General features: G+C 48.3%; 1 protein-coding gene across 17 annotated transcripts; it reads left to right on the forward strand.

Moving 5' to 3' along the window:
• Positions 1-552: 552 nt before the first annotated feature.
• LOC105498641 (mediator of DNA damage checkpoint 1) lies at positions 553-18,835 on the forward strand. Of its 17 annotated transcripts, none has more exons than XM_071097370.1 (16): positions 556-681; positions 1,150-1,252; positions 3,811-3,949; positions 4,804-5,184; positions 5,270-5,345; positions 5,637-7,117; positions 7,269-7,328; positions 7,491-7,583; positions 10,632-11,423; positions 11,535-11,605; positions 12,892-15,492; positions 15,576-15,695; positions 15,827-16,009; positions 16,235-16,360; positions 16,449-16,559; positions 18,026-18,835. In XM_071097370.1, exons 3-16 carry the CDS (start codon positions 3,814-3,816, stop codon positions 18,191-18,193), a joined length of 6,399 nt encoding a protein of 2,132 aa, XP_070953471.1. In that variant the 5' UTR covers positions 556-681; positions 1,150-1,252; positions 3,811-3,813; the 3' UTR covers positions 18,194-18,835. The 17 variants fall into 17 exon arrangements, 16 of the variants coding, with proteins under 16 accessions (XP_070953472.1, XP_070953471.1, XP_070953469.1 ...); XM_071097368.1 differs by lacking the exon at positions 556-681 and adding an exon at positions 688-842; XM_071097371.1 differs by lacking the exon at positions 1,150-1,252 and having other exon boundaries at positions 553-681.
• Positions 18,836-18,861: the final 26 nt, after the last annotated feature.

The following is an 18,861-nucleotide window of genomic DNA, read 5'->3' on the forward strand; positions in this document are numbered from 1 at the left end:
CTGTTCGACTACAGATCTTTAGGATCTTGGATTTATGAAAATGACCTCAAAATGTCCGTCAGAGATGTATTCCCGGGAAGAAATAATATGACTTCTACTACAAACCAAATCAAAAGGAAATGAAATTCCACTGCAACAAGGAGTGAAATGCCACGCCTACGGGCTGACTCCAAACTGCAGCCCCCAGCCACGACTGCAACCCACTTTCATTTCTCGTGAGTCAGCGGACACCATGTCTGGGAGGACCGAGGAAAGGCGCTCTGGCCGTACCGGACACGTCGGACGTCTATGGCAGAGCCCCTCTATCCATCGCCGGCAGCTGGCGCCAGACTCTCTGGTCGCGGTTTGGAAATCTGCGCGGGAAGTGGGTGGTGGGCGGGCAAGCGGTAGTGGGTTGTCCCTTGGAGCTGCCCAATCGACGTGCATTATTCTGTTGGCACACCGCGGCCTTCAATTACCGTCTTATTAACTGATCTCAGCAGCCTGGTAGACACCTCCCATTTGAGCTGTAAGGGGGCGGGGAGGAGGGGGGTGGGGATTTGGGTGTGCCTCTGCTCGACTGGCTGCAGCTGTGAAAGACAGCGGCAGCAGCCAATCAGCAAATCGGCTCTTTTCGGCACACGCACTCGCTCCACCCGGGTCGCGACCGTTACTGGTGGCGCGCGCGGGGACTCAAAGTAGGTGAGTTCTAGGGGCCTCGCCCACGGCTCCCCGGGAGCCATCTTGGTTCCCCCAGAAGGTGGGAGGGGCATGTCTTGGGTGCGACTGGGCGAAGGTGACTTGGAAGTTCGCTTCTCGGACCATAATACTCATCTTTACCTGGCGCCCCGCTCCGAGTTTAGGTATGAAGACACGGAGACGTTGGGCCACAAGGCAACCCACTGAGGTGGGGACCAAAGATGGTGGCTCTTTGAATTGGAGCCAAGCGTGGTGGGCACCCGCTGAGTTGGCCTGTCATAAAGACAGAGTTGACTCTTTGTCCATGGGGCATCCTACTTTCCCTACCTGTCAACAGTTTCCCTTTAGAGTGGCATATTTTCAGGTGAATTCCATTTATGCTATTTTCTTTTCATCTCATTTGTTCCTTCATCAGTAGGCTCGGTGATGAGCCTTCCCGAGGGCAGGGTTGATTTCCTGTTTGGTTCACAGATGTATGCCGAATACTTCAAACAGCTCTAGGTATACCATAACCATTGAATGAATATGATGGACCCCAGGGGAAAGACACAATTCCCCTAATCCAGTCCTGGAGGTAGGTGTGAAGGCAGAAATGGAAAGTAATGGTTACAGTGTAGCGAGAGATCTTAGGGTAAGCACAAGTCCATTGACCACTGTGGAACAGGCAGGATACACCAGGAACACCAGAAAGCAGGGAAGACACCAGGAAAAGGTTTGCTGAGAAAGTGACATTTGAGGCCGGGCGCGGTGGATCACGCCTGTAATCCCAACACTTTGGGAGGCTAAAGTGGGCGGATCACCTGAGGTCAGAGCTCGAGACCATGGTGAAACCCCGTCTCTACTAAAAATACAAAAATTAGCCAGGCGTGGTGGTGGGCGCCTGTAATCCCAGCTGCTCCGGAGGCTGAGGCAGGAGAATCGCTTGAACCCGGGAGGCAGAGGTTACAGTGAGCTAAGATAGCACCACTGTACTCCAGCCTGGATGACAAAGCGAGATTCTGTCTCAAAAAAAAAAAAAAAGTGACATTTGAACTGAATGTTAAAGAATAGGTAGAAGTTGGACCAGAAAACTAGGTGGGAAAAAGCCAAGGAATTGGTCTAAGGCATGAAGATTTTTGAGGGGACAAGAACAGTGTGTTCGAAGACTGGGGAAAAAGTCTGGCTGAACCATAGGCTTTTGCAGGTGAGGGGCAGGCATTACAAGATGTGAATTTCAGATCATGGAGAGTCTTGTTAAGGAGTTTAGATTTTATTCTGTGTGCACGAAAAACCATCAGAAGATTTTAGAGGAGAGACATTATCTGGGTGCTCTGGGGCATATCTTAACGTTATATACGCTTATATATGTTTCAAGGAGATCTGAAAATCTTAACCCAGCTATGTTGCAGTTTCTTTATCTGAAGAAATGGAAGATAATAATACCTACTTTACAAGGTTCTTGTGAAGATTAAATGAGTCAGAGTCAATATAAAGTAATTAGAACAGTGCTTGACACATAGGAAGCCTCTATATATGTCATCTTTTGTTATCATTTTTTGCAGTTGCATCTGATCATACTGAGGTGGTCTGGTAAAGTATAAAAAGCATGGGCTAAAAAAGAAAGAAAAACAACCGGGAACAGTGGCTCACGCTTGTAATCCCAGCACTTTGGGAGGGCAAGGTGGGCAGATCACCTGAGGTCAAGAGTTCGAGTCCACCCTGGCCAATATGGCAAAACCCCGTCTCTTCTAAAAATATAAAAATTAGCTGTGCGTGGCAGCTCGTGCCTGTAGTCCCAGCTACTTGGGAGGCTGAGGCAGGAGAATGGCTTGAACCCAAGAGACAGAGGTTGCAGAGAGCCAAGATTGTGCCACTGCACTTCAGCCTGGGCGACAGAGAGCAAGACTCCGTCTCAAAAAAAAAAAAAAGGAGAAAGACAAAAAGAAGCATGGGTTTTGCAGCCAGAAGCACATTTATTCTTGTTCACTTAACCTGCTGGGATATCCTGAGCAAACTATTGAATATATGTTTAGTATTAGTTTCCTAAATGCCTGCCTCATGTCTACTATGCCTGACCATAAGACAATGCCCAACACATGCTTGGCATGTGTTAGCAAAATAGCATTTTTCAAATTGTGGGTTGCAATCCAGTAGTGGATAGTGAAAATCAATTTAGTAGGTTACAAATCAGCATTTAAAATATGTAGAACAGAAAAAAATAGAATGAAATATATCAGTATATTGTACATAGTAAGGATAAACATTGTCTCTTTCTCCAAACTTGTTTCTATAAACAAGCACATGTTTTTACCTATTTGTGTACTTGGGACATTACAATATTACTTTTTTTTTTTTTTTTTTTGAGATGGAGTTTCACTCTTGTTGCCCAGGCTGGAGTGCAATGGCATGATCTCAGCTCACCGCAACCTCCACGTCCTGGGTTCAAGCGATTCTTCTGCCTCAGCCTCCCAACTAACTGGGATTACAGGCATAAGCCACCATGCCCAGCTAATTTTTGTATTTTTAGTAGAGACAGAGTTTCTCCATGTTGGTCATGCTGGTCTCGAACTCCTGACCTCAAGTGATATGCCTTTCTCAGCCTAGCAAAGTGTTGGGATTACAGGCGTGAGCCACCACACCTGGCCTACAATATTTCTTGTTCTGCATCATGGTCAAACTGTTTTAAGGGCCGGACCCAGTGGCTCACACCTGTAATCCCATCACTTTGGTGGACCAAGGCAGGCGAATCACTTGTGGTCAGGAGTTCAAGATGAAACCTAGCCAACATGGTGAAACTCCATCTCTACTAAAAATACAAAAATTAGCCAGGCGTGGTGGCAGGTGCCTGTAATCCCAGCTATTCAGGAGGCTGAGGTGAGAGAATTGCTTGAACCCGGGAGGCAGAGGTTGCAGTGGGCCCAAGATCTTACCACTGCACTCCAGCCTGGGGAACAGAACAAGACTCTCTCAAAAAAAAAAAAAAAAAAAAAAAGTTTTAAGTGCTTCAGAAGGTTAACAACAGAAAGATTGGTGGAAAGAGAAGCATCAACATTCATAATGATCCAGTTTACCCCCCAGTTTTCAGTCTGATAACTCTGATGTTGTTTGTGTGAACCAATAATGAGGATAATTGATAATGTGTATCCTTCCCAGATCATGGAGGACACCCAGGCTATTGACTGGGATGTTGAAGAAGAGGAGGAGACAGAGCAATCCAGTGAATCCTTGAGGTGTAATGTGGAGCCAGTAGGGCGGCTACATATCTTTAGTGGTGCCCATGGACCAGAAAAAGGTCAGAGGGTATTGGATGCTCAAGTATTGATATAGGTCTTTTATTTTTGTGGGAAGGTATTTGGAGGGTTGCAAGAAGCTTATGTATGTTTCAATGAGATATGAATTTTTCTTTTTGTATGAATGGAGGAGATGGGGCCGATTGAGTTGATTGTTGTAGGCTACTGCCCTGGACTCACTAGAAGTGATTTTACTTTGATAAGAGAAGATTAAGAGATTGAAATGAAGTTTGGTGCAGTGACTCACACCTGTATTTCCAGGGCTTTGAGAGTCCAAGGCGGAACGATCACTTGAGACTAGGAGTTAGAGACCAGCCTGGCTAGCATAGCAAGACCCTGTCTCTACAAAAAAATTTTAAAATTAGCCAGGTGTGGTGGTTCATTGCACATCTGTAGTCCCACCTACTTGGGAGGCTGAGCCAGGATGATCGCTTGAACCCAGGAGTTCAAGATTGCACTGATCTATGATCATGCCACTGTATTCCAGCCTGGGTGACAGAATGAGACCCTGTCTCAAAAAAAATAATAAATAAAATCCAATTTTGTGCTCTGGAGATGGATGGTAGTGATGATTGCACAACAATGTGAATGCACTTAATGCCACTGAACTGTACACTTAAAATTATTAAGATGATACATTTTGTGTTATGTATATTTTATAACAGTAAAAAAAAAATCCATTGTGGATGGATGGGGTATCACATACACTTTTTCAGTGCCTGGATGTCCTAGGGCCTTCTATTTTTCTAATGCATACGGAGGCCTTGAGTGAGTAGTAGAGTACCTAATAGGCACTTTTTCCTAATGACAGGCCAGGACTCTGACCCTGGAACTCACCTGCCTCTCTAATTCTTAGATTTCCCACTACACCTCGGGAAGAATGTGGTAGGCCGAATGCCTGACTGCTCTGTGGCCCTGCCCTTTCCATCTATCTCCAAACAACATGCAGAGATTGAAATCTTAGCCTGGGACAAGGCACCTATCCTCCGAGACTGTGGGAGCCTTAATGGTACTCAAATCCTGAGACCTCCTAAGGTTTTGAGCCCTGGGGTGAGTCACCGTCTGAGGGACCAGGAATTGATTCTCTTTGCTGACTTGCTCTGCCAGTACCATCGCCTGGATGTCTCTCTGCCCTTTGTCTCCCGGGGCCCTCTGACTGTAGAAGAGACACCCAGGGTACAGGGAGGAACTCAACCCCAGAGGCTTCTGTTAGCTGAGGACTCAGAGGAGGAAGTAGGTAAGTTTGTATATTGGCAGGGTGAACGAGGAGACAGGAATAATGAGTGTACAATTGTCAACTTATTCTTTTCTGTTCTTGACAGATTTTCTTTCTGAAAGGCATGTGGTAAAAAAATCAAGGACCACATCTTCCCCCGTGGCAATGATAGTTCCAGAGAGGTGAGTGCCAAAGAGTCAGACACCTGAGTCTTCAAAATGAGGAAGAACCAGGGGCTAGAGGATCAATCTCTAAAAGAGATGATTATCATGAGAGTTGGGGCTGGGGAACCATACATATTCATTCACTCAGCTGAATGTTCATGGAGCACCTCTGATGTGCCAAGTGGAAAACAAATTGGAAACAGAAGAAGAAATACTACCTTGTGTCTCCCCTCAAGGAGCTCACAGTTGAGTTGAGGTATCCCTTCCAGGGAAGTAAATTCTATCGACTCTCTTTTCTTCCCTTCACAGTGATGAAGAGGGGCATTCCCCTGTCCTAGGTGGCCCTGGGCCGCCTTTTGCCTTCAATTTGAACAGTGACACAGATGCGGAAGAAGGTCAGCAATCAGCCACAGAGGAGGCCTCCTCAGCTGCCAGAAGAGGTGCCACTATAGAGGCAGAGCAGTCTGAAGCTGAAGTTGTAACTGAAATCCAGCTTGAAAAGGATCAGCCTTCAGTGAAGGAGAGGGACAATGACACAAAAGTCAAGAGGGGTGCAGGGAATGGGGTGGTTCCAGCTGGGATGATTCTGGAGAGGAGCCAACCTCCTGGAGAGGACAGTGACACAGATGTGGATGATGACAGCAGGCCTCCTGGAAGGCCAGCTGAGGTCCATTTGGAAAGGGCTCAGCCTTTTGGCTTCATCGACAGCGACACCGATGCGGAAGAAGAGGGGATTCCAGCAACCCCAGTTGTCGTTCCTATGAAGAAGAGGAAGATCTTTCATGGAGTTGGTACAAGGGGTCCTGGAGCACCAGGCCTGTCCCATCTGCAGGAGAGCCAGGCTGGTAGTGATACAGATGTGGAGGAAGGCAAGGCCCCACAGGCTGTCCCTCTGGAGAAAAGCCAAGCTTCCATGGTTATCAACAGTGATACAGATGATGAGGAAGAAGTCTCAGCAGCGCTGACTTTGGCACGTCTGAAAGAGAGCCAGCCTGCTGTATGGAACAGAGATGCAGAAGAGGACATGGCCCACCATGCGGTCCTTCTCCAGCGAAGCCAAACCACCACTGGGAGAGACAGTGACACAGATGTGGAGGAGGAAGAGCTCCCAGTGGAAAATAAACAAACTGTCCCCAAGGCTCACACAAAGATTAGAGCCCTTGTTAGAGCACATTCAGAAAAGGACCAACCTCCTTTTGGGGACAGTGATGACAGTGTGGAAGCAGATAAGAGCTCACCTGGGATCCACCTGGAAAGAAGCCAAGCCTCCATCACAGTGGACATCAACACACAAGTGGAGGAGGAAGTCCCGCCAGGGTCAGCCATTGTACATATGAAGAAGCATCAGGTGTCTATGGAGGGGACAAATCAAACAGATGTGAAAGCAGACGGGGGACCAGCAAAGCTGCTTGTGGTATCTCTAGAGGAAGCCTCGCCTCCACATGGGGACTGTGAAATAGATGCAGAGGAGGGCACCTCCTTAGCAGCCTCAGCAGTTGCAGATGTAAGAAAGAGCCAGCTTCCAGCAGAAGGGGATGCTGGGGCAGAGTGGACTGCAGCTTGTCTTAAGCAGGAGAGAGCTTATGAGGTGGGGGCCCAGGGTGGGTCACCTGTGGCACAAGTGGAGCAGGACCTCCCTACCTCAAGAGAGAACCTCACAGATCTGGTGGTGGACACAGACACTCCAGGGGAATCCACCCAGCCACAGAGAGAGGGAGCCCAGGTCCCCACAGGAAGGGAAAGAGAACAACATGTGGGTAGGACCAAGGACTCTGAAGACAACTGTGATGGTAAGTGCTGGCCTGCCTTCCTTGACCTCTGAAATAAACCAGGGTTCTAACAGTTGGGGTTGGGGAGAGAAAGGTAGAGATTATTTAAGGAGTTTAGTGTCAGGTATGATTTTTTTTTTTTTTTAATTATCTAATATTCCTCCCCTACCAGATTCTGAAGATCCGGACCTACAAGCTACCCAATGCTTTCTGGAAAATCAGGGCCTGGAAGGTGAGGACTTCTGTGTTATTTGAATCCTGTACCAGTGGGAGCTGGGAGATTAGACTGGTGGTCCTTGAAGGGTAAAGGCTAGTGTGGGTAGGGTAGGAGACCAGGAATCAGACCCTGCAGTAGTGTGGAGGAGATGTACTTAGGTCATCTTTTCCTATACAGCAGTCCAGAGCATGGAGGATGAACCTACCCAGGCCTTCATGTTGACTCCACCCCAAGAACTTGGCCCTTCCCATTGCAGCTTCCAGACAACAGGTACAAGAAACTCTTACCTCCTCTGTGCCCCCAATTTTGCATTCTCTTTTTTTTTTTTCCTTTGTCACTCAGGCTGGAGTGCAGTGGCGCCGTCTCAGCTCACTGTAACCTCCACCTCCCAGGCGGTATCTCTTCCTTCAGCTTCCCAAGTAGCTGGGATTACAGCCGCCTGTCACCATGCTTGGCTAATTTTTTTGTATTTTTAGTAGAGACAGGGTTTCACCATGTTGGCCAGGCTGGTCTCAAACCCTTGACCTCAAGTGATCCGTCTGCCTCAGCCTCCCAAAATGCTAGGATTGCAGGCGTGAGCCACTGCGCCCGGCCTGCATTCTTTCTTGATTTGCCTTCCTACATGTTTCTTTCATACTCTGATGACAATCAACCCTCTGTATATGCGAGTTTGCATCCGTGAATTCAACCAGCTACAGACTGAAAATATTTAGGGACTGGCCTGGACAACAGAGAGAGACCTGGTCTCCACAAAAATGAAAAAATTAGCCCAGCATAGTAGTGAGCACCTGTAGTCCCAGCTACATGGGAGGCCAGGATGGGAGGTTCACTTGAGCCCAGCCTGGGCAATAGCCTTTCCCTCAACCCCCACCCCCAATGTCTCTTAAAAAAAACCACATTATTACATCACTATTCACAGTAGGCAAGATATGCAACCAAACTAAATGTCCATCAACAGATGAATGTATAAAGAAAATGTAGGCCGGGGTCGGGCACAGTGGCTCATGCCTCTAATCCCAGTACTTTGGGAGGACAAGGTAGGCAGATCACCCGAGGTCAGAGTTTGAGAACACCTTGACCAACATGCAGAAACCCCGTCTCTACTAAAAATACAAAATTAGCTGGGTGTGGTGGTGCATGCCCATAATCCCAGCTACTCAGGAGGCTGAGTCACGAGAATCCCTTGAACCTGGGAGGCGGAGGTTGTGGTAAGCTGAGATTGTGCCATCACACTCCAGCCTGGGCAACAAGAGTGAAACTCTGTCTCAAAAACAACAGAAAGAAAAGAAAACGTAGGCGGGGCACAGTGCCTAATGCCTGTGATCTCAGCACTTTGGGAGGCCGAAGTGGGCGGATCACATGAGGTCAGGAGTTTGAGACCAGCCTGGCCAACATGGTGAAACCGTGTCTCTACTAAAAATACAAAAATTAGCTGGGCATGGTGGCAGGTGCCTGTAGTCTCAGCTACTCAGGAGGCTGAAGCAGGAGACTCATTTGAACCCCAGAGGCAGAGGTTGCAGTGAGCCAAGATCACGCCACTGCACTCCAGTATGGGTGACAGAGTGAGACTTCCTCTCAAATAAAAAAAAGAAAATGTGTATATAGACTGGGTGCGGTGGCTCAAAATACAAAAATTAGCTGGGCATGGTGGCATGCACTTGTAGTCTTAGCTACTCGGGAGGCTGAGATGGGAGGATTACTGGAGCCTAAGACACAGAGATTGCAGTGAGCTGAGATCACGCCACTGCACTCCAAACTGGGCGACAGAGCAAGACTCAATCTAAAAAAGAAAATGTGTTTATATACACAATGGAACAGTATTCAGCCACAAAAGAGAATGAAATCCTGTCATCTACAGCAACATGGATGAACCCTGAGGACATTATGTTAAGTGAAATAAGTTGGCACAGAAAGACAAATATTGCACGCTCACTCATGTGGCAGCTAAAAACATGGATCTCATGGAAGTAGAGAGTAGAATGATGGTTACCAAAGGCTGGGAAGGGTAGAGGGACCGGATGCATAAAGAGGTTGGTTAATGGATAGAAAAATACAGTCAAGATTGAATGAATAAGTTCTAGTATTCAGTTCCACAGTAGGGTTACTATAGTTAATAATTTATTGTATATTTCAAAATAGCTAGAAGAGATTTGATATGTTTCCAATACAAAGAAATGGTAAATGTTTGAGATAGTGGATATCCCAATTATCTTGGTTTTATCATTGTACACTGTATGCATGAGTCAAAATAGCACAGGTACCCCATAAATATGTACCATTATTATGTGTCGATGAAAAAGAAAATGTGGTATATATACACAGTGGAATACTATTCAGCCTTTAAAAAGTAGGAAATTCCAGCCAAGCATGGTGGCTCACACCGGTAATCCCAGCACTTTGGGAGGCTAGGATGGGCGGATCACTTGAGTCCAAGAGTTCAAGACCAAGCCCCATATCTACAACAAATACAAAAAATTAGCCGGGCGCATTGGCACATGCTATAGTCCCAGCTACTCAGGAGGCTGAGGTGAGAGGATCTCCTGAGCCCAGCAGTTGGAAGTTGCAGTGAGCCAACATCATGCCACTGCACTCCAGCCTGGGTGACAGAGTGAGACTGTGTCTCAAAAAGAAAAAGAGACTATTCAGGGAACTCTCTTATTAGGCTATGATGTTTTTATTTTTTTATTTTTTTGAGACAGGGTCTCTGTCACTCAGGCTGGAGTGCAGTGGTATGATGAGAGACTATTCAGGGAACTCATATTAGGCTATGATGTTTTTCTTTTTGTTGTTGGGTTTTTTTTTCTTTTTTTTTTTTTTTGAGACAGGGTCTCTGTCACTCAGGCTGAAGTGCAGTGGTATGATCGCAGCTCACTACAGTCTTGACTTCTGGGGTTCAAATAGTTCTTCTACCTCAACCTCCTGGGTAGCTGAGACTACAGGACTACAGGTCCCTGCCCCCACACCTGGCTAATTTTTTTGTATTTTTTGTAGAGATGGGGTTTTGCCATGTTGTTCAGGCTAGTCTCAAACTCCTGACCTCAAGCAATCCTCATGTCTTGGCCTCCCAAAGTGCTGGGATTACACGTCTGAGCCACCATGCCCGCCCAAGGCTATGACCTTTTTGAGACAAACGTTAAATGTTGTAACTACCACCCTTATTCCCAGCTTTCCTTTAATAACCTGTTCAGATTTATTATTTATGAGTTTATCTAAATCTTTTCTCATCATATTTATTATGTCAACCTGTACTTCCCTTTCCCTCCTCCTCTCCTTTTCTCTCTCTCTCTCCCTCTCTTTCTCTTCCTTCCTCCCTTCCAGGTACCCTAGATGAACCATGGGAGGTCCTGGCTACACAGCCATTCTGTCTGAGAGAGTCTGAGGACTCTGAGACCCAGCCTTTTGACACCCACCTTGAGGCCTATGGACCTTGCCTGTCTCCACCTAGGGCAATACCAGGAGACCAACATCCAGAGAGCCCAGTTCACACAGAGCCAATGGGGATTCAAGGCAGAGGGAGGCAGACTGTGGATAAAGGCATGGGTATACCAAAAGAAACAGCAGAGAGGGTGGGCCCTGAGAGAGGGCCACTGGAGAGAGAAACTGAGAAACTGCTACCGGAAAGACAGACAGATGTGACGGGAGAGGAAGAATTAACCAGGGGGATACAGGACAGAGAACAAAAACAGTTGTTAGCTAGAGACACCCAGAGACAAGAATCTGACAAAAATGGGGAAAGTGCAAGTCCTGAAAGAGATAGGGAGAGTTTGAAGGTAGAAATTGAGACATCCAAGGAAATACAAGAGAAACAAGTACAGAAGCAGACCCTTCCAAGCAAAGCATTTGAGAGAGAAGTAGAGAGACCAGTAGCAGACAGAGAGTGTGAGCCAGCTGAGTTAGAAGAGAAGGTGCCCAAAGTGATCCTGGAGAGAGACGCACAGAGAGGGGAGCCAAAGGGAGGGAGCCAGGACCAGAAAGGGCAGGCCTCCAGCCCAACACCAGAGCCTGGGGTGGGGGCGGGGGACCTTCCGGGACCTACCTCAGCCCCCGTACCTTCTGGGAGCCAGTCAGGTGGAAGGGGATCCCCAGTGAGCCCCAGGAGGCATCAGAAAGGTAAGTGAAGGCAGAGGGGAACTCAAGGTGATACACAGGCCTCATAATAATCAACCCCTGGGCAACCAGCTGCCTGCAACTCAGCCACCTTTGTGTTTATTTTCTGTCTAGGCCTCCTGAATTGCAAGATGCCACCCACTGAGAAGGCTTCCAGGATCGGAGCTGCTGAGAAGGCTTCCAGGGTGAGAGCTGCTTTTTCTACCTCCTACTCCACAAGTCATCTCTATATCCTCTCCAACGCTCCTTCACCTAGCCTCACTTTAATCTATTCCTTTCTCATTATTCAGTTTTCTTCCATTTTTATCACTCCTTGATTGGCTTCTATTCCTTTATCCTCGGCACCCATTGTTTTCCATATCTGTTTCCCAAGTTGTACCTCCTACCTGACTCCGAAGAAAGATCCTTCGTGTTTCTTCTTTCTTTGCCCCAGCCATCCTTTTCATTACCATCATCCATGTGTGGAGAACACTATAGTAGCATTATGGAGACAGGTCCATGGGGAAAAGTAGCTTCCCAGGTATATCCCAGTCTAATGGAGGAGAGATCATAGACAGAAAGGGAAATCCAGTGAGCATATTTTTTTTTTTTTTTTGAGAAAGAGTTTCGCTCTTTTTACCCAGGCTGGAGTGCAGTGGCGCGATCTCGGCTCACCGCAACCTCCACCTCCCGGGTTCAAGCGATTCTCCTGCCTCAGCCTCCCGAGTAGCTGGGATTACAGGCATGCGCCACCACCCCTGCTAATTTTGTATTTTTAATAGAGACGGGGTTTCTCCATGTTGGTCAGGCTGGTCTTGAACTCCCGACCTCAGGTGATCCACCTGCCTCGGCTTCCCAAAGTGCTGGGATTACAAGCGTGAGCCACCGCGCCCAGCCCAGTGAGCATATTTTTTGTTTTGTTTTTGTTCTTTTTTGAGACAGAGTCTCTCTCTGTCACCCTGGCTGGAGTGTGCAGTGGCGTGATCTTGGCTCACTACAACCTCCATCTCCCGGGTTCAAGTGATTCTCCTGCTGCAGCCTCCCAAGTGGCTGGGACTACATGTGCGTGTCACCACGCCCAGCTAATTTTTATGTGTTTTTTTGAGACAGAGGCTCACTCTGTCACCCAGGCTGGAGTGCAGTGGCGCGATCTTGGCTCACTGCAACCTCTGCCTCCCAGGTTCAAGCGATTCTCCTGCCTCAGCCTCCCAAGTAGCTGGGACTACAGGCACCTGCCAACACACCCGGCTAATTTTTTTTGTATTTTTAGTAGAGACGGGGTTTCACTATGTTGGCCAGGCTGGTCTTGAACTCCTGACCTCATGATCCACCCACCTTGGCCTCCCAAGGTGCTGGGATTATAGCCGTGAGCCACTACGCCTGGGCGAAATCCAGTAATCCTATCTAACCATAAACAAGTATCAAGAACAGTATCCAAGTTCTATCTCTTTTCTCCACCTCCTCCCCCTCACTTGCTTCTGTTTCTCCCTAGGGCGATCAGGAATCTCCAGATGCTTGTCTGCCTCCTACAGTGCCTGAAGCCTCAGCCCCACCCCAAAAGCCCCTTAACTCTCAGAGCCAGAAACATCTTGCACCTCAGCCCCTTCTTTCTCCCCTTTCACCTTCTATCGAGCCAACCATTCGTAAGACCGGGCAGGATAGGAGTCAGGAAGCTCCAGAGACTCCCTTGTCCTCAGAGCTGGAGCCTTTCCACCCAAAGCCTAAAATCATAACTCGGAAGTCCTCCAGGATGACACCCTTTCCAGCTACCTCTGCTGCCCCTGAGCCCCACCCTTCCACCTCCACAGCCCAGCCAGTCACCCCCAAGCCCACATCTCAGGCCACTAGGAGCAGGACAAATAGGTCCTCTGTCAAGACCCCTGAACCAGTTGTCCCCACAGTCCCTGAGCTCCAGCCTTCCACCTCCACAGACCAGCCTGTCACCTCTGAGCCCACATCTCAGGCTACTAGGGGAAGAAAAAATAGATCCTCTGTCAAGACCCCTGAAGCAGTTGTGCCCACAGCCCTTGAGCTCCACCCTTCCAACTCCACAGATCAACCTGTTACCCCCAAGCCCACATCTCAGGCCACTAGGAGCAGGACAAATAGGTCCTCTGTCAAGACCCCTGAAGCAGTTGTGCCCACAGCCCTTGAGCTCCACCCTTCCAACTCCACAGATCAACCTGTCACCCCCAAGCCCACATCTGAGGCCATTAGGAGCAGGACAAATAGGTCCTCTGTCAAGACCCCTGAACCAGTTGTCCCCACAGTCCCTGAGCTCCAGCCTTCCACCTCCACAGACCAGCCTGTCGCCTCTGAGCCCACATCTCAGGCTACTAGGGGAAGAAAAAATAGATCCTCTGTCAAGACCCCTGAAGCAGTTGTACCCACAGCCCTTGAGCTCCACCCTTCCAACTCCACAGATCAACCTGTCACCCCCAAGCCCACATCTCGGACCACTAGGAGCAGGACAAATATGTCCTCTGTCAAGACCCCTGAATCAACTGTCCCTATAGCCCCTGAGCTGCCACCTTCCACCTCCACAGAGCAGCCTGTCATCACTGAGCCCACATATCAGCCTACTAGGGGAAGAAAAAATAGGTCCTCTGTCAAGACCCCTGAAACAGTTGTGGCCACAGCCCCTAAGCTCCAGTCTTCCACCTCCACAGACCAGCCTATCACTCCTGAGCCCACATCTCAGGCCACCAGGGGTAGGACAAATAGGTCCTCTGTCAAGAGCCCTGAAACAGTTCTCCGCACAGCCCCTGAGCTCCAGCCTTCCACCTCCACACACCAGCCAGTCACTGCCAAGCACACATCTCAGGCCACCAGGGGCAGGACAAATAGGTCCTCCGTCAAGACCCCTGAACCAGTTGTCTCCACAGCCCCTGAGCTCCAGCCTTCCACCTCCACACACCAGCCTATTACCCCCGAGCCTACATCTCAGGCTACTAGGGGAAGAACAGATAGAACCTCTGTCAAGACTCCTAAAATAGTTGTGCCCACAGTCCCTGAGCTCCAGGCTTCCACCTCCACAGACCAGCCTGTCACCTCTGAGCCCACATCTCGGACCACTAGGGGAAGAAAAAATAGGTCTTCTGTCAAGACCCCTGAAACAGTTGTGTCCACAGCGCCTGAGCCCCGTCCTACCACCTCCACAGACCAGCCTGTCACCCCCAAGCCCACATCTCGGGCCACTAGGGGCAGGACAAATAGGTCATCTGTCAAGACCCCTGAATTAATTGTCCCTATAGCCCCTGAGTTTCACCCTTCCACCTCCAGAAGCCAGCTTGTCACCCCTGAGCCCACATCTCGGGCCACTAGGGGCAGGAAAAATAGGTCCTCTGTCAAGACCCCTGAACCAGCTGTCCCCACAGCCCCTGAGCTCCATCCTACCACCTCCACAGACCAGCCTGTCACCCCCAAGCCCACATCTAGGGCCACTAGGGGAAGGACAAATAGGTCCTCTGTCAAGACTCCTGAACCAGTTGAACCAGCAGCCTCTGATCTTGAGCCTTTTACCCCCACAGACCAGCCTGTCACCCCTGAGGTCATACCTCAGGGTAGTCAGAGCAAAACACTGAGGTCTTCCACAGTAAGTGCTATGCTAATTCCTACTACCCCTGAATTCCAATCTCCTGTCACCACAGACCAGCCCATTTCCCCTGAGCCTATTCCTCAAGCCAGTTGCATCAAGAGGCAGAGAGCCACTGGGAATCCTGGCTCCCTCACAGCTCCCATTGACCATAAGCCTTGCTCTGCACCCCTGGAACCTAAATCCCGGCCCTCAAGGAACCAAAGATGGGGAGCAGTGAGAGCAGATGAATCCCTTACAGCCATTCCTGAGCCTGCCTCTCCCCAGCTGCTTGATATACCAACTCATGCCTCCCAGATCCAAAAAGTGGAACCAGCAGGTAGATCTAGGTTCACCCCAGAGCTCCAGCCTAAGGCCTCTCAAAGCCGCAAGAGGTCTTTAGCTATCATGGATTCACCACCACATCAAAAACAGCCCCAAAGAGGGGAAGTCTCCCAGAAGACAGTGATTATCAAGGAAGAGGAAGAAGATACTGCAGAGAAGCCAGGGAAGGAAGAGGTGAGGAGAGGGCTAGGACCACAAAGCTGGGAAAAATGGCTTTGGGGCTCTGAAACTCCCACCAAGATTTTTCTCAATCTCAGGATGTCATGACTCCAAAACCAGGCAAGAGAAAGAGAGACCAGGCAGAGGAGGAGCCCAACAGAATACCGAACCGCAGCCTCCGACGGACCAAACTTAACCAAGAGTCAACAGCCCCCAAAGTAAGAGACAAGGGCATGAGACTTTGTGGGAGACAGAGATGAGGGGAGGATGCAAGGAGACCTGGAGGATTGTAGAGATGGGTGCTGATGGTGTGGGTTGCTGTGACCACCTCAGGTCAACCCTTCCACAGGTGCTCTTCACAGGAGTGGTGGATGCTCAGGGAGAGCGGGCCGTGCTGGCACTGGGGGGAAGTCTGGCTGGTTCAGCGGCAGAGGCTTCCCACCTGGTCACTGATCGCATCCGCCGGACAGTCAAGTTCCTGTGTGCCCTGGGGCGGGGAATCCCCATTCTCTCCCTGGACTGGCTGCATCAGGTGAGAGGCCAAGGGATGATGACAGACCAATATAGTGGCAAGACTGCTCACGTAGTACCCTAGAAAGTTGTGGAAGGGAAGAGGCGTTACAGGAAGACAGGGGCATTAGTGAGCCAGAAGCCTGAATGATTTAAAAGACATTTTGTGAGCTCTCTCTAAATGCTAGGCAGCAGAGCTGGGTGAGGGGCTGGGCTGAGCTTTGATGCTGACTGCTGCTGTCCTTAGTCCCGCAAGGCCGGTTGCTTCTTACCCCCGGATGAATATGTGGTGACCGACCCTGAGCAAGAGAAGAACTTTGGCTTTAGCCTTCAAGACGCACTGAGTCGGGCTCGGGAGCGAAGGCTGCTGGAGGTGAGAGGCTATCTCTTGACCTGTGCTTCAGCCCTCCCTCCAGTGCTTCCCAACCTACAATACCGTCTCCACCATTTCTTTCTCTTAGGGCTATGAGATCTATGTGACCCCTGGAGTCCAGCCACCACCACCTCAGATGGGAGAGATCATTAGCTGCTGTGGAGGCACATACCTACCCAGCATGCCTCGGTCCTATAAGGTATGCTTAGGATGTTCTGGGTCTGGATGAGGTGGCAGTGGCAGTTAAAGAGGTGGCTGGAATGGCAAAGGTTGGAGGGGAAAAAAATGGAGGTACAGAAAAGAATATAGAGTAGTGAGAGGGTGGGGAAAGGCCTATGGTATAGAAAGGGATAGGAATGAGGGGACAGATCTGCTGATACACCCATATAACAATCACCGAGATTCAGCAGCTTAATTTAGATTATGCTACTTTTGGTCCATCTATCCCTTTTTTCCTTTGATTTTCTTTGCTGAAGTATTTTCTTTCTTTTTATTTTTCTTTATTCTTTCTTTTTTTCCTTTCTCTTTCTTTACTGAAGTATTTTAAAACAAACTGCCAATATTATATTATTTCTTCCTACATACTTAAATATACATCTCTAAGAAATATGTGCATTTTGTTTCATAATCACAATGCCATTATTGATCCTAAACAAAATTAACAGTAGTTTATTGGTCATTTGCTCCCACTCCATTAATAAAATTTCCCCCATTGACTGAAAAATCTCTCTATGCAGTTGTTCAAATCAGGATTCAAATAAAGTCTACATACTGCCACAACTATTATCCTCTTAATTCTCTTTACTCTACAGCATCCCTTAACCCACCCAGCTATTTTTATGCCATCAATTTCCTGCAGAAACTGGGTCACTTGTCCTTTAGAATGTTCCTCAGTGTGGAATTTTGGGTTTGCCTCCTTGTTGCATCATTTATCTTGTTCCTCTGTATTCCATATTTCCTGGAAACTGCAGATAATTGTAAAAGCTTGAATGAATTCAGGTTCATCTTTCTAGCAAGTGTGTTTCTTTTTTTTTTTTTCCTTTTTTTTTTTTTGAGACAGAGTCTTGCTCTGTCGCCAGGCTGGAGTACAGTGGAGTAATCTTGGCTTACTACAACCTCCGCCTCCTAGGTTCACACCATTCTCCTGCCTCAGCCTCCTGAATAGCTGGGACTACAGGCGCACGCCACCACACCCAGCTAATTTTTTTTTTTTTTTTTTTTTTTTTTGAGATGGAGTCTTGCTCTGTCACCCAAGCTAGAGTGCAGTGGCGCAATCTCAGCTCACTGCAAGCTCCACCTCCCGGGTTTACACCATTCTCCTGCCTCAGCCTCCCAAGTAACTGGGACTACAGGCGCCTGCCACCACGCCCAGCTAAGTTTTTTGTGTTTTTAATAGAGACGGGGTTTCACCGTGTTAGCCAGGATGGTCTCGATCTCCTGACCTCGTGATCTGCCCGCCTCGGCCTCCCAAAGTGGTGGGATTACAGGAGTGAGCCACTGTGCCTGGCCTAGCAAGAGTATTTCATAGACAGTATGCGGTGTGCTTCACTTGGCTTCATATTAGGAGGCATTATTTTAGTGATGCTAAGACTGGTTAGTGGGTCCTGAACCCATTTCTAGGATTCTTTTTCACCCCTGATTTTGTCTTTGCTCTGTCTTCCCTAGCCTCAGAGAGTTGTGATCACATGCCCTCAGGATTTCCCTCGTTGCTCTGTTCCACTGCGTGTTGGGCTGCCCCTCCTCTCACCTGAGTTCCTGCTGACTGGAGTGCTGAAGCAGGAAGCCAAGCCAGAGGCCTTTGTCCTTTCCCCTTTGGAGATGTCATCTACCTGAGAACTCCGCTACCCTTTTCCCTCCCAGACCACGAATTAGAAGATATTTGGAAGAAAGAACTCAGGGCGTTAGAAAGGATTGGGGTATATTGATACAACTTGTCCTGGAACATGTGTGGGACCAGAAATCTTTATGAATAAATGAAAAGATAAGGCGTTTGGAAGCCACAGGTGGTTGTTGTTTTTGTTTTGTTGTTTCATTTTTATGGCCATTTTATTTGTAGTTTTTTATTTGTATAGATTTAGGGGATACAAGATTTCTTACATGTATATACTAAATGGCCATTTTAAAATTAGTTTCATGCTCAGATGTCATAAGTGGCAGGTATCTTTAGCTAGACTGTTGTAGTTATTGCTCAATGCCACTCATGGTGTCCTACCTCCTATTTGGAAACCATCTCTATTGTTTTCTTACTGAGATTCTTTGGAGTCAGGAACTTGAAGGGATGCTTGGAGTGAGTAGATTTGAGGGTCCAGTTATGGAGTGCTACTAAAACATTTTCTTCTCTCCTGGCCTCTGGAAGCATCTTTAGCTTTGACTTTGGGCAAGTCTCTGTACTTTTCTGGCCTGCTTTTCCAGGATTTATAAAATTAGAGCTTAGGCTTGACCTCTGTGATAAATAAATATTCACTCTGTGCCTTATGGTGTAGTGTAGTTTTTTAAAATGT

Source organism: Macaca nemestrina, chromosome 5 (assembly GCF_043159975.1).
Source record: "Macaca nemestrina isolate mMacNem1 chromosome 5, mMacNem.hap1, whole genome shotgun sequence".
Lineage (NCBI taxonomy): Eukaryota > Metazoa > Chordata > Mammalia > Primates > Cercopithecidae > Macaca > Macaca nemestrina.